At 57.9% G+C, this 22,237-nt stretch overlaps 8 protein-coding genes across 8 annotated transcripts; 4 read left to right on the top strand and 4 right to left on the bottom strand.

Annotated features, from left to right (window-relative positions):
- Positions 1 to 1,057: 1,057 nt before the first annotated feature.
- On the bottom strand, positions 1,058 to 5,194 carry ADE6 (Phosphoribosylformylglycinamidine synthase; the record flags this gene model as incomplete). The annotated part of the gene is made up of 2 exons (XM_032033984.1): positions 1,058 to 3,402; positions 3,454 to 5,194. The coding sequence occupies 2 exons, from the start codon at positions 5,192 to 5,194 to the stop codon at positions 1,058 to 1,060; spliced, it is 4,086 nt and encodes a 1,361-aa protein (XP_031887003.1).
- Positions 5,195 to 6,656: 1,462 nt separating this feature from the next.
- PQLC1 (PQ-loop repeat-containing protein 1) lies at positions 6,657 to 9,592 on the top strand (the record flags this gene model as incomplete). The annotated part of the gene is made up of 8 exons (XM_066151129.1): positions 6,657 to 6,835; positions 6,894 to 7,115; positions 7,171 to 7,646; positions 8,147 to 8,169; positions 8,230 to 8,240; positions 8,692 to 8,717; positions 9,194 to 9,271; positions 9,483 to 9,592. 8 exons carry the CDS (start codon positions 6,657 to 6,659, stop codon positions 9,590 to 9,592), a joined length of 1,125 nt encoding a protein of 374 aa, XP_066009523.1.
- A 252-nt stretch (positions 9,593 to 9,844) lies between these two features.
- CGGC5_v003478 (uncharacterized protein) lies at positions 9,845 to 11,045 on the top strand (the record flags this gene model as incomplete). Its single annotated transcript, XM_032033988.1, has 3 exons — positions 9,845 to 9,950; positions 10,045 to 10,197; positions 10,282 to 11,045. 3 exons carry the CDS (start codon positions 9,845 to 9,847, stop codon positions 11,043 to 11,045), a joined length of 1,023 nt encoding a protein of 340 aa, XP_031886834.1.
- Positions 11,046 to 11,453: 408 nt separating this feature from the next.
- On the bottom strand, positions 11,454 to 13,472 carry met11 (Methylenetetrahydrofolate reductase 2; the record flags this gene model as incomplete). The annotated part of the gene is made up of 1 exon (XM_032033989.1): positions 11,454 to 13,472. The coding sequence occupies one exon, from the start codon at positions 13,470 to 13,472 to the stop codon at positions 11,454 to 11,456; it is 2,019 nt and encodes a 672-aa protein (XP_031886830.1).
- A 1,010-nt stretch (positions 13,473 to 14,482) lies between these two features.
- CGGC5_v003476 (Leucine--tRNA ligase) lies at positions 14,483 to 17,409 on the top strand (the record flags this gene model as incomplete). The annotated part of the gene is made up of 2 exons (XM_032033990.1): positions 14,483 to 14,998; positions 15,052 to 17,409. 2 exons carry the CDS (start codon positions 14,483 to 14,485, stop codon positions 17,407 to 17,409), a joined length of 2,874 nt encoding a protein of 957 aa, XP_031886831.1.
- A 394-nt stretch (positions 17,410 to 17,803) lies between these two features.
- yjiA (P-loop guanosine triphosphatase YjiA) lies at positions 17,804 to 18,907 on the bottom strand (the record flags this gene model as incomplete). The annotated part of the gene is made up of 1 exon (XM_032033991.1): positions 17,804 to 18,907. The coding sequence occupies one exon, from the start codon at positions 18,905 to 18,907 to the stop codon at positions 17,804 to 17,806; it is 1,104 nt and encodes a 367-aa protein (XP_031886836.1).
- A 993-nt stretch (positions 18,908 to 19,900) lies between these two features.
- Positions 19,901 to 20,387, top strand: CGGC5_v003474 (uncharacterized protein; the record flags this gene model as incomplete). The annotated part of the gene is made up of 2 exons (XM_032033992.1): positions 19,901 to 20,051; positions 20,209 to 20,387. 2 exons carry the CDS (start codon positions 19,901 to 19,903, stop codon positions 20,385 to 20,387), a joined length of 330 nt encoding a protein of 109 aa, XP_031886837.1.
- Positions 20,388 to 21,094: 707 nt separating this feature from the next.
- Positions 21,095 to 22,237, bottom strand: COL21A1 (Collagen alpha-1(XXI) chain; the record flags this gene model as incomplete). The annotated part of the gene is made up of 2 exons (XM_032033994.1): positions 21,095 to 22,172; positions 22,233 to 22,237. 2 exons carry the CDS (start codon positions 22,235 to 22,237, stop codon positions 21,095 to 21,097), a joined length of 1,083 nt encoding a protein of 360 aa, XP_031886835.1.

Below are 22,237 nucleotides of genomic sequence, written 5' to 3'. Positions count from 1 at the left end.
CCACGGTGGGGAGAGAGGTTTTTCGACACCCCTGAAGTGAACGCCTGGTCGGCGCCCGTTGGGTCTACCTGGGTTCGAGAGAACAACCTTCTCGATCTGGAACATGTCGCTAATATGACAGAGATTTCACAGACGTATATCACGAGGATGAGAGGGCGGTGACTAGGACGACGAAGACGCGGATGACGGCCGAGACAACGCGGACTTGGATGGCTGAGATGGATAGCAACAGCCAACCCCCGTTGGGACAGACAGACAGGACTCGACTCGAAGAAGACACGCATCCTTGGGGTTTGAAGGCAGCCCATTCAACCTCGTTGAAGGAAGCCATGCCCTGCCCAGTCCGCGCCCTCTCTCTGCAGAACACAATCTTCTTGTTCGTCCTCTCATCCATCCCAGGGCAAGGGGGAGGGGGCGTACCTGCCCCCTTTCCCTCGTTCACCCCAATCGAAAGAGACTCCTGAGTTGGTAATTAGTCTTTCTCCTGTGAATCGACGAATGAGACTGAGATCGCCGGAAACGTCTTTCCCTTTCCCCCTCGTTCACATGAGCCTGCCTAGATGGTTGGCCCAGCAAGAGGACAGCAAAGGAACCAACAGGCCCCCAAGACTCTTTGACTGGAGAGATACAAGTTCGTCGTACACAAAGTAGTCGGAGCAGTAGCAACGAAAGGTCCCAAAAACCCAAAAGAAAAACTTATGCTAGATGAACTATAGACATGTTCCCGTTTCCCACCCCCTTTCTTCCCTCCCTCCCAATCTTCGTGTGAAGTATGTAGTAAATGTTTTCTGCTTTTCCGTTTGAACCACCCCCGAAAGTCTAAACCCTTTTGCTCTCGTTCCCAGCGACATGTGTCTCGTTCTCCGTTTCCCGATTCCGGGAGCGTGTTCCCGGCCCCCTATTTTTCTTTTGAGAGAGGGAATGAGAGGGGGAAGGAGAGGGCATTGATCCCCTTCACATACACACACACACACACAGACACACACACACACCCAACCACCTTTACCCCCTGACCGAAAGCTGCTGCTGCTGCTGCTGCTGCTGCGGCAGTCCCAAATCAGCCCACCCAGCGTCTGGCGCTCTTGAACATCCTGATCCACGGACCGAATTCGCCCCAGGCCTCAACCTGCTCCGGGGGAACGTAGCTGCCGACGTCCGCCATGATGGTCCGCTCGGGATGGGGCATGAGGGCGAAGACCCTGCCGTCCCTGCTCCTGACGCCAGCCACGCCGCCAGGGCTGCCGTTCGGGTTGTACGGGTAGCTTTCCGCGCCCGCGACGTTGAGGCGGTTGTCGACGTACCTGAGGGGCGCGAGGCCGTCGGCGCCCAGGTCCTCGAGGGCGTTGGGAGAGGAGAAAGAGGCGCGGCCCTCGCCGTGGGAGACGGCGATGGGGAAGGAGGAGCCGTCCATGCCGTGGAGGAAGACGGAGGGGTTCGCGGCGCGGGACTCGTCGACCTTGACCATGGCGAAGCGCGCCTCGAACTGCCTGCTGGCGTTCTCGACGAACGTGGGCCAGTTCTCGGTGCCTGGGATGAGCTCCTTGAGGCGGGTGATCATCTGGCAGCCGTTGCAGACGCCGAGGGCGAAGGTGTCGGGGCGCCTGAAGAAGTTCTCAAACTCCTGGCGGGCGTGCTTGTGCTCGAGGATAGACTGCGCCCAGCCCACGCCGGCGCCGAAGACGTCGCCGTACGAGAAGCCGCCGCCTGCCGCGACACCGACGAAGTCCGCCAGCGAGCGGCCCGCGAGGACGTCCGACATGTGCACGTCGATGGGGTCAAAGCCCGCCGCCTTGAAGGCGAAGGCCATCTCCTTGTGGCTGTTGACGCCGACCTCGCGGAGGATGGCGACGCGGGGCGCCTTGCGGACGAGGCTGCCGAGGGTGGCCGTCAGGGGCATGATGTTCTCCTTGGGGTCGAAGGTGAGGTTGTACGACAGGCCCGGGTCGGCCGAGTCGGAGACGGTGGCGTACTCGCTGTCTGCGCACGCTGGGTTGTCTCTCTCCCTCTGCATGGCATACGACGTCCTCGACCACCACTGCTGCATCTGGGCGCGGTCCAAGCTGACGATAGGCGCGACTCCTCCGTAACGAATCGTGAGCGACTGGTCCGACTTGCGCTTGACGACACCGAACTTGCGGATAAGGCCGGGGGGAGGACCGCAGGTGGCGAAGCAGCGCTTGAAGTTGATCTCGTCCTCCTTGCGGACCTGGAAGACGGCGCCGAGCTCCTCGTGGAAGAGAGAGGCGAGGATGTCGGAGGCGGAGCCGGACTTGGAGATGCCGTCGAGCATGACGTCGACGCCACAGCGGCCGGCGAACATCATCTCGGCGATGGTGGTCATGAGACCACCATCGGAGACGTCGTGGTAGGCCAGGACGACGCCGCTCTTGTGGAGCTGCTGGAGAGCGTCAAAGTAGTCTGTAATAAGATCCACGTTGCGAACGTCCGGTGACTCGTTTCCAAGCTGTCCAAGTGACTGCGCCAGGGCGGAGCCGCCCATCGCCTTCTTGCCCTCGGCGAGATCGACGTACAGGAGGATCGTCTCGCCGACGTCCTCAACGCGACGGAGCTGGGGCGTCCAGGTGTTGCGGACGTCCTCGACGACAGTGACGGCTGTGATGATAACGGACATGGGAGCAGTCACGCTCTTGGCCTCGCCGGACTCGCGGTCCTTCCAGGACGCCTTCATGGAGGTGGAGTCCTTGCCGACGGGGATGGAGATCTTGAGCTGGGGGCAGAGCTCCATGCCGATGGCCTTGACGGCCTCGTAGAGACCGGCACCCTCGCCGGGGTGGTTGACGGCGGCCATCCAGTTGGCAGAGAGCTTCACGCGGTCCAGGGTGCCGAGGATGTCGGCGGCGCCGAGGTTGAGCAAGCTCTCCGCGACAGCCATGCGAGCAGACGCGGCAGGGGAGATGAGAGCCAGCTGGGGCTTCTCTCCCATGGCCATGACCTCACCAGTGCGGGTGTTGGAACCCAGCTGGAAGGAGGTGGCGGTGACGGCGCAGTCAGCGACCGGTGTCTGCCAGGGGCCGACCATCTGGTCACGGACGGAGAGACCGCCGACTGTCCTGTCACCGATGGTGATGAGGAAGGACTTGGAGCCGACTGCGGGCATGCGGAAGACGCGCTCAGTGGCGGTGGTGATGAGGGCGGCGTCATTGACCGTGCCGCTGATGGCTGCCGTAAGGGCAGAGACGGCGTCGAAGGTGGGCAAGTCGAGTCTGCGAGACTCGACAACACGCTCGAGGCGACGTCCAGGGGGGAAGAGAGCGTTGAAGGGAAGGTCGATGGGCATGGGGTTCTCAGGGGAGTCACGGTCGCTGAGAGTAAGCTTCGCGTTGCCCTCGGCGTCCTTGGCGACGACGGTTCCAACGTCGGAAAAGGGGCAGCGCTCACGACCTGTAGTCGATTAGTTCAAAGTGCTTTGTATGTATATAAGTGTCAACCTACGGCAAATGCTGACGAAGCGGTTAATGTTCTCCTTGTTGACGAGAAGGACGTAACGCTCCTGAGCCTCGTTACACCAAATTTGAAGAGGGCTCATGCTGCTGTCGGCGCTGTGAACCTGGCGAAGCTCGAACTTGCCGCCGAAGCCGGCGTCCTTGACCAGCTCGGGGAGGGCGTTGGACAGACCACCAGCACCGACGTCGTGGATCATGGCAATAGGGTTTTGCTCGCCAAGGGCGGCGCAGGTGTCGATGACCATCTGGGCACGTCGTTCCATCTCGGGGTTGCCACGCTGGACACTGGCGAAGTCCAGCTCGGCGGTATCCTCGTTGGAGGCGCTTGATGAGGCGGCACCTCCACCGAGACCAATGAGCATGGCGGGGCCACCGAGAACAATGGCGTGGGCACCATCGTGAACGTCGCCGAGCTCCTTGAGAGCGTGCTGAGGACGGACAGTTCCGACACCTCCGGCGATCATGATGGGCTTGTGGTAGCCACGCCACTCGGGAGAGTCCTCCTTGCCGACGTTGGTAAGGAGAGTGCGGAAGCAACCAAGCAGGCAGGGTCTTCCGAACTCGTTGTTGAAGCGGGCGCTGCCGATAGGGGCCTCGAGCATGATGTCGAGACTGCTGGCGAAGTGGGCGGGCTTGCCGAGGTCAACCTCCCAAGGGGCGTTCTCGTCAGGGATCAACAGGTCAGAGACCCAGAAACCGCAGAGGCCAGCCTTGGGGGCAGAACCGCGACCAACGGCTCCCTCGTCACGAATCTCACCTCCGGCACCAGTGGCAGCACCAGGGAAAGGAGAGATGGCGGTAGGATGGTTGTGAGTCTCGACCTTGACCAGAACGTGCACCACCTCCTTGGTGAGCTTCCAGCTTCCGGTGGAGTAGTCAGGGGCCCAGAAGCTGGCGGTCTCGCCCTCAAGGACCGCAGCGTTGTCGCTGTAGGCGGAGACGGTGTACTTGGGGTTGGACTTGTGAGTGTTTCTGATCATGCCAAAGAGGGACTCTCCCATCTGAACCTGGTCAATGGTCCAGTTGGCGTTGAACTGCTTGTGGCGGCAGTGCTCCGAGTTGACCTGGGCAAACATGAAGAGCTCCACATCGTGGGGATTGCGGCCAAGACGCTTAAAGACCTCGACGAGGTACTCAATCTCGGACTCGTCCATGGCCAGGCCGAACTGCTTGTTATAAGCCTTGAGGGTGTCGACGGGGTCAGCATCGCCGCCAAAGATATCGACGACTTCCAGGGGATATCTCTGGCCCTCGATGAACATGGCGGAAAGGTCGGGACGAGACAGGCCAATGGTCTCAGTCATGCGGTCGTAGACGACATCCTTGAAGGCGATGTCGTCCTCGGAGACGGGCTGCTCAAAGGTGATTGTGATGGCTCTGCCGCGCTCGATGCGATCAATGTGGTCTGCGAGACCGCACACATGAGTGATGCTGGTACCCTTGGAGGACCAGGGGGAGATGTTCCGCGGGGTAACATAGTAAGTCTTTGACGACTCAGTGTTGGCAGCGATCTGGGCGGTGGTCTGGTCAGGAAGACCGAGCCACTTGGTCAGCTTCTGCTGAACAATGAGGTTGTTGTCGCTGTTCTTGAGGTGGACGTAGTACATCCAGATGCCGGCGACGTGGGCGACCTTGTTAGCGACTTTGGCGTGCTTGTTGATGCGAGTCTTGAGCTCTTCGGCCTGCTTGGGCGTGTACGCCTCAGCGCCGACGAGGGTAAGGAACTCCATTCTGGCCCAGGTCGGGGTTGCACACGGAGAGCGGCCAGCGATCAATGGGGAATTCTCGCCCGGATTGAGGGTTGGCGACAGAGATAAGTTTTGCAGCATTCTGCGTGACTCTCTCGGCGGCGGCATGGCGGGGTGATCAAAATTTTGGCGGGGCGCCAGATAGACGATAAGGTAGCGTGAAAACGGCGTCGAGGATGGCGGGGCACTTCTTCATTTTTGTGGCGGTGGAGGTGCATGGTGGGGTTCTTTTTTTCGCAGGACTCACTGATCAAGGAGTGTTCACCTCGAGGAGCAGGAGGAGCCTGACTGAGTCTCTCCAGGTTTGGTGGTCTTGTCCCGCGACAGCTGGGCCCGCTGTGAGGCATCCCCAGGGCCGGGCGGAGGGGCACTGGACTGGACGCATGAATCGTGGCTGGTGGCCCTGAGGTGCGCCGTTGTCGGAACAAATTTGGCAACCAAGTGTGGCTGGTGGGGACATGGTTGGTTCTTTTTTTTTATGAGGGATGAGTGTGTCCCCAAAGGTTATCTTGCTTGGGTGATGGATGAAGGATCAAAATTAAAATCGAAAATAAGATAACAAAACCTCCCGTGTCGCCAGCCTTAGCTTTCCTCTGTATCTCTCTCTCTTGTCTCTACCTTGTCCATCTTTACCTGTTTCTGCACTTTAGCTGGCTGGACCTTGCTGCATTAACCAGAACTAGCACTACCGGGCCCGGGCCTGCCATCGCAAAATTTCCATCCGATGGGGCCGAACCGAGCGCAACACTGGAACGCAGCTCCCGTCACAATTTTGCCCAGCGTGCCATTCACTGACTTGCTGGCCCGGGCAGCGACGGTTTTGGCGGTGTCAGCACCTGGTCACGTTGACATGGACGGATACAGTGGAGCTCAGAGCGCCCTGGTGCACGGCGAGCAGCGAAAGTGCCGGCCGCGTCGTAGCGCATCTGGCGCTGTGCGATCGCCCAAGGTTTCGGGTCTCCGGGATGCTCCCACGTCTCCGTGCCCAACAGTCCCGTGCCGTGCCCCCTTACCTACCTTACCTTACCTGCTAAGGAACCTCTTGGTGCGCTCCATTCTGCGGTACTATTTCTACCAACCCTGTCACTTGCCCTCCTAAAACAGCGTAAGAGGGACCAGGCGACGTCAACTGGCACCTGGAAACAAGCAATTCTGGGTGGGAAGCTCGACCTGCACTTGTCTTGGCCCGCATCTGATTGGCTCCCCTAAAGTCGCCGTTCTGGATCCCCAATTCAAAAAGATCGGGTTCGACAACTCTGCGACCGCCCGCCCGCCCGCCGCGCTGCGCTCCGCTCCTCCCCTTCTTTTTTTCTCGACGCGACGGCCCTTCCTTGACCGACATCATTGCATCTCTTTTCTCTTTTGCCATTTTCTTTAGAATCGGTCGGGTGTTTGTCTTTTGCTGAATCTTTAATCCAACCTTGTCGTGTCACAAACCGCCAAGATGATGCACTGGCTGACGTCCTTTGTGACGTCCTTCACGGGCTACCTGGCCCCGATCTTCCTCATCATGTCGCCGGTCCTTTCCTATAGCGACCAGGCCTTGTCGATGCACCGAAACAAGTCGAGCGCCGGTTTCTCTCTGGACATCCCGTTGATCATGCTGGTTGCCTCTCTGCTGAAGTACGTGGGTCCAAGTCCGTCTTCTCCGAACCCAAGCTGACATGCTGGTGCTGCGCAGGATCTTCTACTGGCCCGGGTCACGATTCGATACCGCCCTCCTCGTCCAGGCGATTCTGATGGTTGGTATGCAAGTCATCTTGCTCAAGATTGCGCTGGAACACCGTCTGCCCCCGTCATCCAAGGGTGGAGAGGCCGCGACCCCTTTCGCAAACGTCAACGACGGTCCCGTCTTTGGCGCATCGAGACCGTACCACTTTTGGCAGTGGAGGTCGCCCAAGCCGTGAGTCCACAGCCTCGCAAGTGCTGCGCGGAGCTCCGACTAACCAACATCGCAGCTACTGGCAATTCCTGCTGTACTTCTTCATCGCCTTGACCGTCTGCGAACTGCTGCTCTCTCCCGTGCCGGCGATTTACCAGAGTTACTCGGTTTTGATCGGCTACATTGGTCTCTCGGTCGAGGCGACGCTGCCCCTCCCTCAGATCTTTGCGAACGCGCGCTCGCAGTCTTGCAAGGGCTTCCGCTTCTCCGTGCTGGCGAGCTGGCTGATTGGTGACGCCATGAAGATGTTCTGGTTCTTCACCTCGACGACCGAGATCCCCTGGGCCTTCAAGCTGTGCGGCATGTTCCAGGCCTGCTGCGACTCTTTCCTCGGTGTCCAGTACCTCATGTACGGTGACGGCGAGAAGGGCGAGATCAAGGAGCATGCCCTGGGCAATTATCCTCAGTACCCTGCCGGTGTCTATAAGCCGCCTTTGCCCGACCACATTAGCGGTCGCGTCACCCCCACACGGAGGACGTCGTCGCCGTACGGTAAGGAGCTCCGATAATTGAAATGCGTAATTCTGCGTTCGGCTGTATAAATGGTTTCGTTTCCGTCGACATGTATGATCCGCGCGATACGGTGTAGAATCTGCGACATATGGCAAAAGATATGGAAAGTAGCTTAGACAGGGATTAGACAGGGAGTTTCAGGGGCCAAGAGCCCGGGGCCAATTGTAATGCTATGGGAATGCAGGGGTTTTGATGAGAGAGGTGAGCTTGGTTTGCTCTGGAGATGTGTGCAGGCCGTTAACTCGCGTTAGCGACTACCTCTCACGTCACTTTCTGGGCGAGCGTGTGGCATCGCGCATGGCGTAACGACTGTCGTATTGGTTGCCGTTGGTCTGTCTGGATACCCAATTTCATAACTGATTTTTCTAATTCGCATTGGCTTTTCTTTTTCCTTTGCTGTGCTCTTTTCTCTGTCGCTGCCCAGGTATCTTGGTATCTGCCGCTCACCAAAGGTCGCCAATGCTGATGAGTTTCCCAAGCCTCCCAACCTCCTATTTTCCAAGTTGGCCACCCGACTGCCGTACCACTCCATCGTCGACAACCTCCATCTGGCAGTCTCTAGACCCTGGAGCTGTAAGTCCTCAGCTTACACCTCAAAAGTCCGCTCGTTGCAAAAGGACTTCGTTTTCATGATACTCGCTTGTCATTGACCTGCCAACGCCCCACAACCTGCTCATTTGTCACTATACCCTGCCTCTCTCTCTTTCTCTTTCTTTACTCGACCGACGACGCAATTTCCCGAATTGTCGACGACCTGTAGGAGCTTTAACGATCCTTTTGCGACGAAATCGAGACATTTCCAACGGTCATATCTCAGACGACGTCGAGGTCTCCACTGGACGGTTCAACTCGATCAGCCTTCATCCCCGTACCCACCCCCGTGGGTATTCCTTGTCTGGTGAAAGAGTTGGTTGTGAGCGCAAGTTCAAGTTCGATTTGAGGCACAGTTGCGAAGAGTCTTGACTGAGGGCTTGTCCTCTCGTGAGGCATCTTAAACAACGTGGTCGGGACGGGTCTAAATTAGACTGAGGTTCCATCGGGAGCTAAGAGGTAAGTTGCTTTGCACTTCTCTTATGGTCGATGTCTTTAAGATGCGCCATGTCTCCTTCTGTTGTACATCCTATTACACTCTGCCCAAGTCTGTAGCTGCTATGATCTCCTTTGTATGGAAGCTTTATGGCCGCCCCAAACATCATCTGCTCGGAGACAAATCCGGAGATGAGGGTAGTGTATCTTCTCAAGCTTCTCTGTACACGAGACTCATCTCATGATCTATGGGGAGGCGCGGACGAGCATAGGATCCGATCGTGTACTAGGCATAAAGCATCGCCAAGCAAGCGCCCTCGTCAACACCACAGTACCTGCAGTTCTCGAAATAAGACGTTCGAAAGCGCCTGCCCTGAAGTCTTCTGCTTGCCTATCTTTGGGATATAAGTTCGGCTTCACTCTCTCCTCTTTTGCTTCCTTCACAACCAAACACACCCATCATCATCAACTGATTTTGGAACTGACACAACCTCACCTAGCCCAACACATCTTATCCATTAAAGCTTGTCTTTCTTTCCTACCATTCTCCTTGAATACCGTGTTTCAACGCCATCTTGGTAAGTCTATTGGTCCGGATCAGTCGTGGTCCTCGTCCTGCGTGAGCCACGACCCACCGTTGTCTCTTCCCTTGCCCAGCTTCATCGCCGAGTTCCTGCCCTCTACATGAGCACCTTCCCTCACACGACTCCTACTAGCCTCAACTTCCATCCCCAATCCAACTTCCAACACCTACATCCATCAAATACACAAAGGCTTACCATCACTCAGCACACCCAGCGCCTATTCAACCATCGCAGCCTTACCGAGTCAACCTCAAGGCACCAGTCATTTACCAAAAGCACTATAACTTCTCACTTAAGAGACTACTCTTTCCTTAATCCTACCAGTGAGTACGCAGAACTTCTCCCCATACAATTTTTGCCCACCGCACCTTCTCTGTACTCCTTCCCTTCCTCTTACCTAAGAGCTTCTACTCGTTCCCTTTCTCCTCCACCTCTACCACGACTACCTCACCTCACCTCTCAACACAGCCCACCCGCCGGTCCATCACCAACCTTCTCCACCCTCAATATTTTTAGCGGAGAGTGCGACTGACATAGCAACTGCCCTGCATCAGACAAGACATCAACATGGCTCCCGTCACTTCCAAGACGAACTTCAAGACCTACGACGCTCAGGCTCGCCTGCTGCGCGCCATCGTCGCTGCTCACCCCGAGGTGAAGTGGAACTACAAGGGTAAGTGCGACCTCTCGACTTCTTCTTACTTGTATTTTTATCTTGGTTTCCTTGTCTTTTTCATTCGTGGTCTGGCGTCTCTGACGTCTGGAAGATATCGCCGAGCACTTTGGGTCCGACATGACGGAGTACGCGGCTCAACACCGTTTCCGCGCCCTCAAGAATCACTCAAAGATCATCAAGGATGCAGTCGCGTCGGGAATGGACTGTATTCATATCCCAGCAGATCTTCCCAAAGATGCCAAGGGTAAGACGTGTTTTTGGTTGCTGTCGACTTCGTTCATGTTCTTTCATCGCCACCCTGTGAGTCCTGATGCTAATGCCTGAATAGACATCGCCAAGTTCTTCGGCGAGTCGACTGCCGACGGCATTCAGTTCCAGTTCCGGGGCATCAAGAAGGATGCTGAGTCTCTCAAGCAGACCGCCAACAGCGGCGGGAACCCAGCCACGGCCTTGAACCTCTCTGGCGCCGGCCCCTCCAGCGCTGCTTCGACCCCGCGCAAGGCCACTCCTTCGAAGCGCCTTGCCTCCGGTGGCGGCCGCTCGACTGTCAAGAAGGCCAAGCCCATCAAGCTCCAGCCGTTGAGTGACGAGGAGGATGACGAGGGTGGTGACGACGTCGATTATAACGCCTTCGAGGACACCCCCTCCAAGTCGCGGGTCCGCGACCACGTCCTCGACGGCCGCATCGGCAAGACCACTCCCAGTCGCCGCAGCAACACCCCCAGCCGCGCCGCTACCATTGCCGCTGCTACCAACATAAGCAACGTTGCTGCGGTCGACTTGACCACCTCTGACAGCGAGGTCAACACCCCTGACAACGCCCCGGCTTACGAGGCCCCGGCTCCTGTCAACTCGAAGCCCGCTTTCATGGCGCAGTCATTCAAGCAGCCGGTCGTCTCCCAGCCTGCCGTTCAGCCTGCCACTGACGTCTTCGCGTCCCAGCACAGCTTCTCCCAGCAGGCGGACGACAGCTTCTACTTCAACCCCGAGCCCCAGGACGCCATGCCCAGCTTCGTTGTCAGCGAGATGGCCAGCTTCGACCAGGGTCTCTTTGGCAGCAATTACATGGACAACAACGATGGTGAGATCTAGGATGGCGGGTAACAGGGAGAACCAAGGACGGCGGGTGGATTCGGATTTGCTTTCGAGCCTTCTAGATTTGATTTATGAATTCCCTTCTCTCTCAGGATCTCGGGAAGCTTGGCGTTGGGAAGGTATCCCTAGGACGGGAAACACATGTACATTAGATGATTGACACGATTGACAGATAGTCAATCTCCCCACAAGGCTTGATACGTGGGAAGCATTCAACAAACTGAGATACCATGGCAATAGGCCATCATGATTTACACTTCTGCCATCCTCATGCGTGTGATGTTGCTATGCAATATGAAAAATGTAATGACGGGTATCTCCCTTTAATTCGCTGCTGTCTACAGAGTGCGCCCGTCCGACCCCCCTCCTTTTTTACTGGTATTTGCTTCTGACCCTAAAAGACACTCAAATCTCCTTCTCACCGCTGAGCAACTTCCACAGTGCGTCCCTCTCGACAAAATCGTGGTGGATGATGTTGACCAACCAGTACTCGGAGCGTATTCTCTCCAACAGGGCCTCGCTCTCGCTGCCCTTGCCGTAGACCTTGGCCCACTCGCCCCAGATCTTGAACGCCTCCTCGGCCCAGGCGCGGAAGCTGACCTCCTCGATGATGGTGGGCGTGATGATCTCCTTGCCGGGGAAGACGCCCCACGTAACGGCGTTGGTGCTCGTCTCGGTGCCCTCAAGGACGAGGCCGCCGCTCGAGTCGGACGAGACGAAGTCGCCGGCGGCGTTGGCGGCGTAGAAGCAGATGGACTTGTCCTTGACCTCGTTCAGGCGCGCGACGAGGCCGGCCCAGTCGGCCGAGGGGAGGAAGAACTCGACAAAGGACTTTTGGAAGACGAAGCCGTGCTGCGGGCCCCAGCCGAAGGTCGGGTCGCGCGAGGGGATGCCGTTCACGGCGGGCTGGGAGGCGACGGTCCACCAGCCGCGAGAGTTGAGCTCGAGGAGCTCCTGCTGGATGATGTTGGACTCCGGGAGGAGCTCCTCCTCGCTCCAGGGGATGGCGCTGAGCTGGCCCTTGATGTGGCGGATGAAGAGGTTGTTGATGTCCTGGACGGTCTTGGGCGTGCCCCAGAGGCCGACGGCCTGGGTCACGGACATGTGCAGGCTGACGCCGTAGCCGTCGATCTCGCCGTAGGCCGGGGAGCGGGCGTCACCCCAGCGGCCGTTGGGGAAGTCGTCCCAGGTGGCCTCGCGGCCGAGGACGCCCTCGCCTTCTGAGATGGCGAGGGTGTTGGCGCGGGTGTTTACGGGCTCCGCGGAGAGGGAGGCGGCGGTGGTCTCATAGGCGGGATTTGAGGCCGAGGAGACGATGACGCGGTTGTGGGGGTCGGAGCCGATGGAGGAGGCGCGGCGGTTCGAGTTGGAGAGGGCGCGGGGGACGGCGGACATGGGGTTGAGGCCGTTGAGCTGGACGGTGGGCACGACGGCGTCGTCGATGATGGCGGACTCGTTGTCGTCGTCTGCGTGCTCCGGGATGAGGCCCGTCCTCTCGAGGATGAAGGAGACGGCCTTTTCGAGGTTGAGGGTGTAGAAGTGGAAGCCCTTGGGGCCGGGGGTCCTGCTCTTGACCTCCTTGACTTGCTCGACGAGCTCGCTGAGAATGTCGACGCCGACGCGCTTGACCTTTTCGTCGTCGCCCTTGGCCGCGTCGAGGCGGGCCATGAGGGCGTCTGGGACCTTGGCGTGGCTGAGCTTGGTGGTGCGCTTGATCATCTGGTAGCTCTGGATGGGCATGAGACCGGGCAAGAGGGGAATGGTCTTGAAGGCGCCGCTGGGGTGCTCGCGAAGCACCTTCTCAAAATTGTCGTAAGCCTTGATGTCGAAGAAGAGCTGGGTCATGATGAAGTCGGCGCCGGCCTGGACCTTGTCGACAAGGTAGGGCAGGTCGTGCTCGAAGCTCTGGCCGAGGGGGTGGCTCTCATCGGCGTGGCCCTCGGGGTAGGCGGCAACTCCTATGCAGAAGTAATCGCCGTACTTCTTCCTGATGTACTTGACCAGGTCGATGGCCCAGACGAAGTCGTCCATGTCCTCGACATCGGAGTCCTCGGCGGTGCGGTACTCACTCTTGCGTGGGGGATCACCTCGCAGGGCAAGAATGTTGCGGATACCGAGTGCCTTTGCGTCTTCAAGGGCCTTATCGATGAGCTTGCGGCTCATGTTGGTGCACGTCAGGTGAAGGCAGGTCGTGAGACCCAGCTCGCGCTGGCAGATCTCGGCCAGCTCAAGGGACTTTTGTGAGGTTGAACCGCCGGCGCCCCAGGTCACGTTGACGAAGAGAGGGCGCAGGGCCCTTTCCATTCTGTCCAGACGGTCGCGGAGGTTGGAGAAACCCATGACGGTCTTGGGCGGGAAGAACTCGAGGGAAAAGTAGTTGGCATCTGCCGGCAGGGCGGCGATCTTGTCCGTTATCTTGTCCATATTGAGCGTGGTAGCTGTGCGTATTCCGATATTGTTGAGGCGATAAGTGGTCAATTGGAACTTCTGACCTTCTGCGACTCCTACGTCGGAGAAGAGAGCCCTCAGCTGAAAATCTGGGGTTGTGTGCCGTTGATATCAGACCTCGGTGGAGGGGTAAGGCGGGGTGCTCAGCGGGTGAGTCTGAGAATTTGCCCGAGACACCTGATAGACCAAGTGACGTGCGTAGAGACAGCAACTGAGAGACAAAAAAGATGTCTGGGGTGCGACGAGCTCAACGGTGGAAGCCGCTCTGGTCTGGATAGACTTGAATGCTACCTTATTGGTCTGTTTGCGCTGTCGTCATTCCTTAGCACAAAAGGCGTATCCACGAAGATATTGAAAGACATTTGAGCGATGGCGGGGCAGTTCGCTTTAAGGAGATCGGTGCGCATACTGTGACCGCAACTTCAGATGACACATCCGCAGGGCGGTGAAGCCGGTACACAGTGTCTAAGCCGGCCCCCAACGGTTTTTAGTTCTTCCGTGCTAGTTGCTGGGCTGTCCCTGGCTGTTACACCTTGGAGAAAACCCCCTTTATTAACAAAAGATGGTGAGAAAAGGGGGAAACTAATTTCTCGTGTGGTCATGTCCAGTCGCATAGCTGGTCTTATCATGGTCGAGAGACGGCAGGGCCCTGCAGGCAAACACCAAGTACGATCTCGTCCGTCTGCATGGGCTGGTCCAACAGTGTGATACCCCAAGACGATTTGTCCCAGGGGTGCGAGGGACAGATGACGTTCCCCTGCAGGTCCGCCCTACCCTCCGGAATTTTAGTGGCAGAGGACCCTGCAGGGATTCTGGGCGCCATTCCGAGAGCTCTCCGTTTTTGATGGAGCTCGGCTTGCAGGTGCAAACGCGGTCACCTTCCCTTCCACAAACCCCACGATAGCGTGACAGCGGCGGATGACTACAACCTCGCCGACCTCATTTCAACACCGACGTCGTCAATTGGCCATGACACAACCGTCGCGATGCAACTGATCCACGCAAGACACATCGGCCGCGTGTGGCCTGCTCGGGCCGTAGCGACATTCGCAAAAACTGCGCGAGCTTCACCATCCTTGGCATACCGACACCCGCAGCCCTTCGCGAGCCCATGCTTGGCTGCCGCCGCCCAGAGACGAGGTCTTGTCGACCTTCCTGCTCTGGACAAGAAATGGCGCCAGCAGTGGCAGACGTCGAAGTCTGCCGCAGACGATGCAGATTCTAGCAAGCCGAGCAAATACGTCCTGCCCATGTTTCCGTACCCTTCAGGCACCTTGCACATGGGCCATTTCCGAGTCTACACGATTGCCGATGTTCTCTCCCGATACCATACAATGAAAGGCTCCAGGGTCATGCTACCCATGGGCTGGGATGCCTTTGGACTTCCCGCGGAGAACGCTGCCATTGAACGTGGTATTGACCCCGCCATTTGGACCAAAAGCAATATTTCAAAGATGAAGGAGCAACTGGAAATCATGAACGGCACTTGGAACTGGGAAAGGGTTTGTTAATCAAATTCGTCGTTCGGTTCCAAGTCTGACTTAACGTCTTGCAGGAAATCGCCACCTGCGATCCCGAATTCTACAAGCACACCCAGAAGCTCTTCCTGATGATGCTGGACCGCGGTCTCGCCTACCAGGACGAGGCCGAGGTCAACTACGACCCGGTCGACATGACGGTTCTTGCGAACGAACAAGTGGATGCGAACGGATGTTCCTGGAGATCAGGCGCCAAGGTTGAGAAACGCAAGCTGAAGCAGTGGTTCTTCCGCATCTCCGAGTTCAGAGAATCCTTGTTAAACGATCTGGAAACCCTTGCCAAGGACGAGGCTTGGCCTGAGAGAGTTCTTGCTCAGCAAAAGAACTGGCTGGGCAAGTCGACGGGCGCAACTATCAAGTTTCCCATCCTGGCCATGGGTTCTGACATCCACGCCAGCATCGAGATCTTCACCACAAGACCTGACACCCTATTTGGGGTTCAATATGTCGCCTTGGCTTCTACTCACCCGATGGTCGCTTCTTTGGCCAAGGGTGACCCCGAGTTGCAGGCTTTTCTGGATACTCTTCCAGGACTGCCGAAGGACTCCAAGGTTGGCTACCTCCTTCCTCACGTCAGGGCTATCAACCCGCTGGCCTACCACGAACAGACCCCCGATGCCACGAAGGCATCTATCCCGGTCTATGTGGCGCCATACGTGCTCGGGGACTATGGTGAAGGAGCCGTTATGGGCGTGCCTGGCCATGATCTGCGAGACAATGCTTTCTGGAAGGAGCATCACTACGACGAACCTGTGAGGTTCGTTTTGGCGGCATCTGAGGATGAGTCGACGTCCGCAATGGTAAATGATCCGTTTGTTGAGCATGGAGTCATGACAGCGAATAGCGGTCTTTTCAAGGGCAAGTCATCCGAGGAGGCTGGTCGTATGTTGGTCGGCATCCTCGAGGCATCAGAACTGGCGAAGCCCGTTGAGAAATGGAGGTTGAGAGATTGGCTCATCAGCCGTCAGCGATACTGGGGAACCCCCATTCCGGTTATTCACTGTGGCTCCTGTGGCCCGGTCCCTGTTCCTGACGACCAGCTTCCGGTCAAACTGCCCCAAGTTGATGAACACTGGGCGAACGGAAAGCCCGGAAACCCATTGGAAAGAGCCGATGACTGGGTTAACACCAGCTGTCCCAAGTGTGGCGGTGAGGCCAAGCGAGATACTGACACCATGGACACTTTCGTCGACTCAAGTTGGTACTATGCTCGCTTTACGGACCCTCACAATGACAAGGAGCCTTTCTCGGTTGAGGCCGCAAAGCAGATGCCTGTCGACTTGTACCTTGGCGGCGTTGAACACGCCATCTTGCATCTGCTCTATGCCAGATTCTTCTACAAATTCCTGGCTACAACTCCTCTCTTCCCAGCTTCGGAGGAGGGCGCAGTTCACGAGCCTTTTTCCCGACTGATCACCCAGGGCATGGTACACGGCGAGACCTTCACCGATCCGAAGACTGGAAAGTTCCTGAAGCCGGACGAGGTTGACTTGAAGGACCGCTCCACCCCGAAGGTGATCGCCACAGGCGAGACGGCGAATGTGTCCTATGAGAAGATGTCCAAGTCCAAGTACAACGGAGTTGACCCGACGCAGTTTGTCGCCAAGCACGGCGCGGATTCCACGCGAGCCCACATGCTCTTCCAGGCGCCTGTTGACGAAGTCCTGAACTGGGACGAGAGCAAGATCAGCGGTGTCACACGATGGCTCCAGAGGCTGCATGACCATGCTGAGAAAATTCAAAAGTCAATTACTGAGGTCGAAGGAACCTCTGTCAAGGTGTATCTCGAGGAGCGCTCAAAGAACTTGGGATCTTTGAGTGCTAGTGAACTGGCCACCTGGGATGCGGACATTCAAACCTGGAGAGCTGTCCAAGGGACCATTGACTCTGTCACACAATCTTACGAGACGGTATTCTCCTTGAATAGGGTCATTTCGGACCTTATGGGCCTGACCAAGACTCTGCTCGACAACACGGTTGCAAGCCCACTGATCCAGAGAGAGGCACTGTCCACACTCCTGCGGTTGACAGCCCCTGTCACACCCGCATTTGCGGAAGAATGCTGGAGCATTCTTTACCCTGATGCTGGCTCTATCTTCCGGTCGTCTTTCCCCGTGAAGGACGACACCGAGTCGCTGCTGACACCCCGTAAGCAGCCCGTAGCTATCCAGATTAACGGCAAGCTGCGTGGTGTCGCGGAGATTCCCTCCCCTCCGTCTGATCTGGAGGGTGATGCATTGAAGGACTGGATGTTGGCGGAGGTTTTGAAGTCTGATGAGGGCAAGGCCAAGTTCTCGAGCGGCCCGCTTGACATCAGGTCTCCAAAGAGGGTCATTGTCGCTAGGGGTGGCAAGACGATGAACTTTGTAGTCTAGAGGTGTAAATACATGATACCCGGCGCTTGTAAAACGTAGAAATACAGTAAAACATCACTCCCAGATCTCGTCAGTGTGGAATGGTGACTTGATGCGTTAAGCCGACTCGCGCTCGGTTGGTGCCTTGCCCCATGTACGCATCCCGCATTGCAGTTTGAGGAATCAACCTCCCCAGCATTACTATACATACCCCCAGAACAAGAACCCGTTTTATTTGGGAACAAAAAATTTGAGGTAAAAAAATTCTTTTGTCTTCGGTCTTTACTATTTGACCACAGATCCTGTCGCACAAATGTCTACATTCGAGACTCTATCTCTGCTCTCCCTTCCCATGTTCATGTCTATACTCCTCTGTGCGCCATGTCTCGTAATCGTCTATCATCTACGTCATTCCTTATAAGATCTTTGTAACAGCCAGCTCACCATCCCCTCCCTCAACCTCCAAGAAAGACCCCTTCTCCAGCTTCTTCTTCCACTTTGCGCTCTCGTAGCGTCCCAGGATCATCGTCATGCGCAGCAATGCGCCCTCGCTCGAAGCGTGCTCGGCTCCGCCCTCGGAAATTGGCGTAAACGTCCACCTCCCAAACGCCCAGTTTAGGATGTATCGCCCCTGCGGGTGCGGCGGCGTGGGAGCGGCATCGTCCTCGTCGGAGCCCCTCACCGTGGACGACGCCGTCAGCACAGCCTTGATGCGGTACACCTCCTCCTTGGGCGCCGCGCGCAGCAGGTCCTGCAGCTTCTCGGAGTTGACCGCGGCGCCCTTGGGGCCCTTCAGCTCCACCGATAGCACCTCGACCTCTGTCTGGTGGTCGTGCGCGTGCTTCTCCCCGTTGTGCTCGTGGTCGTGGTCCTTGGCCACCGCGCCGTCCTCCGTCAGCCCCTGCGCCAGCCCGCCGTCGACGCCGAAGACGAGGTCGGCCCCGACCCAGCCCTTGCGGCTCTTGACCCACGGTATCTCGATCTCGAGGTCGCCGACGCGGTCGAGGACCTCGTCGAAGCGGTCCTCGGAGCAGAGCTCCCACTTGTTGAAGACGATGAGGTCGGTGTACTTTGCCTGGATGCGCGCGGTGTAGCTCGTGTCCTCGTAGCCCTTCCAGTTCTCGGTGTCGATGACGCTGATGACGCCGTCGAGGACGTAGTTGCCGGTCTCGCGGGCGAGGCGGTTGACCTCGAGGGCGAGGGTGGCGGGGAAGGCGGAGCCCGAGGTCTCGACGACGATGCGGTCGGGGCGGACGGTGGCGTGCAGCTCCTCGAGGGCGGTGCTGAGCTGGCCGACGAGGTTGCAGCAGATGCAGCCGTTGAGCAGCTCCTGGACGCCCGAGATGGCGTTGGAGGACGCGAGCTGGGAGTCGACGGCCAGGTCGCCGAATTCGTTCTTGAGCAGGGCGAGCTTGTAGTCCGGGTTCTGGGCCTTGAGCTGCGGGAGGAGGTTGAGGATCAGCGTCGTCTTGCCAGAGCCGAGGAAGCCGGTGATGATTGTGATTGGGATGGGAGCCATCTTTAGGGGGCGTGGTTGCGCCGTCGCAAAAGGCAAAAGAAAAAGAAAAAAGTCCAGTGGGTAGGTTGGGATGAACGGTCAGATCACCATTGAAGAAAATGCCGCCGCGAAAGGGACCGGGCCACTCGAGCGGAATGGAGGGGCAGAAGAGCGATAAGAAGCCGATAAGAGCCGATAAGGAAGCTTCCAGCGACGTAATAAGGTTATCTTAGCGGGACAGCCAAGGGGACTGCAGTGCCGAGCTAGGCGGTTTGACGTCATTGGCCCCAGATTGCGGAGGCGCCCTTCTTACCTCACACCATGCGCCGCACCTGTTTTGCTGGCTTGCCCAACGCAGAACCAAGCAAACCGGGCTCCCTAACGGATACCTAGCAGTGCTAGCATAGACGGACGGCAAGAAAGCTCCGAGTGCTAAGTAAAGGCCCAGTCCAGCCCCAGGATCGAAGGCATCGGTCCCCATCAATCAAGCACGATAGGCCAAGCTGCAAGCCCACCCGGCCGCCCAGACTTATGATCACATAGCTCGGCACCGGGACGCGCGTTTTGGTAGCTGAACCTGCATCTGGTCAGGCTCTCTGTCTATCCCCCGTCACCCACGTTGTTGCATCACCATCCGTCACCCTATCAGGCTTACCTATTTAGTAGAAGCAGCCCTTCCCACCCCGCGCACCTCCCAGTCCCCAGCCCTGCCAGGCGTATTCTTTCCTCCTTATTACTTGCCCGTCGACCCAATTCTTCGCTCTTAGCCTCTTTGATGCTTGCTGCTCCGCCACATTGACGAAAACTCAATTGCGACGCCTGCCTGCTACTTCTGTAAACCCGGTCCGAAAACTGTCTCTACCGTCCCTCCCACCTCTCGCGAAATCCTTCCCATCCGTATCCCGAAGCTCCATACCTCCCTCGCTCAGCCTTACCGACGACGACAGCTGGCACGCGAGCGCATTCTCCTCCCTCACCCGCTTTTGACACTTTGAGTCTGTCCACCTTGTCACCATGTCCGCCCAGCCAAATACCAAGTTCGCTCCCGCCCCCAAAACAACTGTCAACGGCCGCGAGATGAGCTTCAAGGAGCAGCTGGACCAAGCGGCGCACGACGCGCGAGAACCCGACGAGCCGCCGAAGCAGAACCCGATCATCGAGAAAGGTGGGTGCCCAAATCCCAGTATCGTCACGACACCCTCTCCTCTGTCTCTGTCCCTGCCCAATCCTCATACAGCATCCACCACAGCCACGAACACCAACAGCACCGCCTGTTTTCTTTTGTCCGGTACGGTATAGCTCATGCAGACATTCCACAAAAGTGACACAGTACATTCCAGCCGCCGCCAAGATCCTCGGCAACCCGCCAGAGGAGAAGGAGGAAAAGATCTCGCGCCCGGGCATTCCTGGCCCCCCGGAACGACCGTACAACGACGCGCAGGTGGAGGAGTTTATCCGGCAGCAGCACCGCAGCAAGGGAGAGGACGGCATGCTGGAATGAAGAGAGCAAACTCTGCAGAACAGGCTGAATGAATCAGGGGAAACTGGTTTGGCGTTTTCGTTTTCTGTTTGGGGAATTTCTCCGCCCTCACACTCACAAGGAGGACACTTTGACCAAACCGGGAGAAAAAAGGTCCTCGCCCTCCCTAACGTCATCCCATCCGTCATGTCAAAAGCTCTTGGCGACAGGTGAGGATCAAAGCGCGGACGAACACCCCTTCTACACTCGCAACTTTCATGAGAAATGACACAAACATCAACCCGTGTTCACCCAAATTGGATCACGGGGAAGGTCGATAGCACACAGCAGGAGGGGCTCACGAACAAAACACCCTAGGAAACCTGTATTCGTACTCAATCTAAAATCGTTCAATTGATGAAAACGCGACACCCGAGGGTCCCATTGTCCCACCTATGTCCAACTCCGCTTGGTTGGGGCAGAATCTGTAGTACTGCCACCAAATGCCGCCAATTAGTAACAGAAAAACAACTTGTGCGAAAACGTTCAGGAAGGATAAAATGAGGTCTTTCTATTTTTCTCCATGCGAGCGAGAAAAAGTTGAAGAACAAAGGAAGAGCAAGCAACATCCCCTAATCGTATGCCCAGGTACATGCTTCATTCCCTCCCCCTTTTATGATCTTGTCTTTGGTCGTGAAGGAATTAGATTAGTCGTGGAAATGTGTGTGAGAGAGAGGTGGCGGCGAAACTTAAGCAAAGACGGTGAAGCCGGCGGCCATTGCGATACCGCAAAGGAGGCCGAGGCTCTGCTTGAGGGACGGTGCCGAGGCAACGACGACGGTTGAGGGCTTGCCGGTGCCGGGAGCGGTGGGGTTGGCGCCGGGAGCACCGCCGGCGGGGACGGAGGCACCGGGCTGTTGGCCGGCACCGGATTGGCCAGCGCCAGTACCAGGAGCACCTCCAGGAGTACCAGGAGCGCCGCCGGGGGTACCAGGGGCACCGCCAGGAGTGCCAGGAGTGCCAGGAGCGCCGCCGGGGGTGCCAGGGGAGCCGGGAGAGCCAGGAGCGCCGCCGGGGGTACCAGGGGAGCCAGGAGAGCCAGGGGTACCAGGCTGTCCGGGAGTGCCAGGCGTGCCGGGGGTGCCGGGAGTGCCAGGAGTACCAGGGGCACCAGAGGCACCGGGGGCGGCGGGGAGAACGCTGTAGTCGCCGTAGCTGCCATAGACACCGTAGCCGGGGGCGGAGCCACCAGTGCCAGTCTGGCCAGGGGCACCGCCGGGAGCGCCAGGGGCACCGGGGGCACCAGGAGCACCAGGAGCTCCGGGGGCGCCGGAAGCACCAGGGCCAGCGGGTCCACCTCCGGGAGCACCAGAAGCACCGGGGCCAGCGGGGCCGCCACCAGGAGCACCAGGACCGCCGGGGCCGCCCTGCTGCTGGTTGCCAGTGCCGTAGGAGCCGTAGCCTCCGTACACGCCGTAAGGAGCGGCAGTGATGACGGGCATGTTGTTGGCGGTGACACCGTTACCGTTGATGACGACTCCGCCGGTCATGGACGGGGCCGGGCAGATGATGGGGATGGTCTTCTGGGCGCAAGGCTCGCAGTAGACGGTGGTGGGGACGAAGCACGGGGGAATGTCGTGGGTCTTGTACTCCCATGGGTAGCCGGAGCACACCTCGGTGATGGTGTAGGTGGCCGTCCATGAGGTGGTCGGGTTGGCGGCAAGGGCGGTGGTGGTGTACACGGTGGTGTAGACGTTGCTGGTCACCGTCACCGTGGCCGGGATGGGGTCACAAGTGACGAAGGCGGAGCTGGTGAGTTGGCCGACACTTTGGAATAGAGGTTAGTATAAGTGGTGGGAGCTCGTGTGAAGAAGAGTGATGACAAACCTCAT

Source organism: Colletotrichum fructicola, assembly GCF_000319635.2.
Source record: "Colletotrichum fructicola Nara gc5 chromosome Unknown KSG_Nara_v1_contig02, whole genome shotgun sequence".
In the NCBI taxonomy this organism is placed as follows: Eukaryota; Fungi; Ascomycota; class Sordariomycetes; order Glomerellales; family Glomerellaceae; genus Colletotrichum; species Colletotrichum fructicola.
Note: the sequence above shows the minus strand (reverse complement) of the source record. Positions and strands in the feature narration are given on the sequence as shown.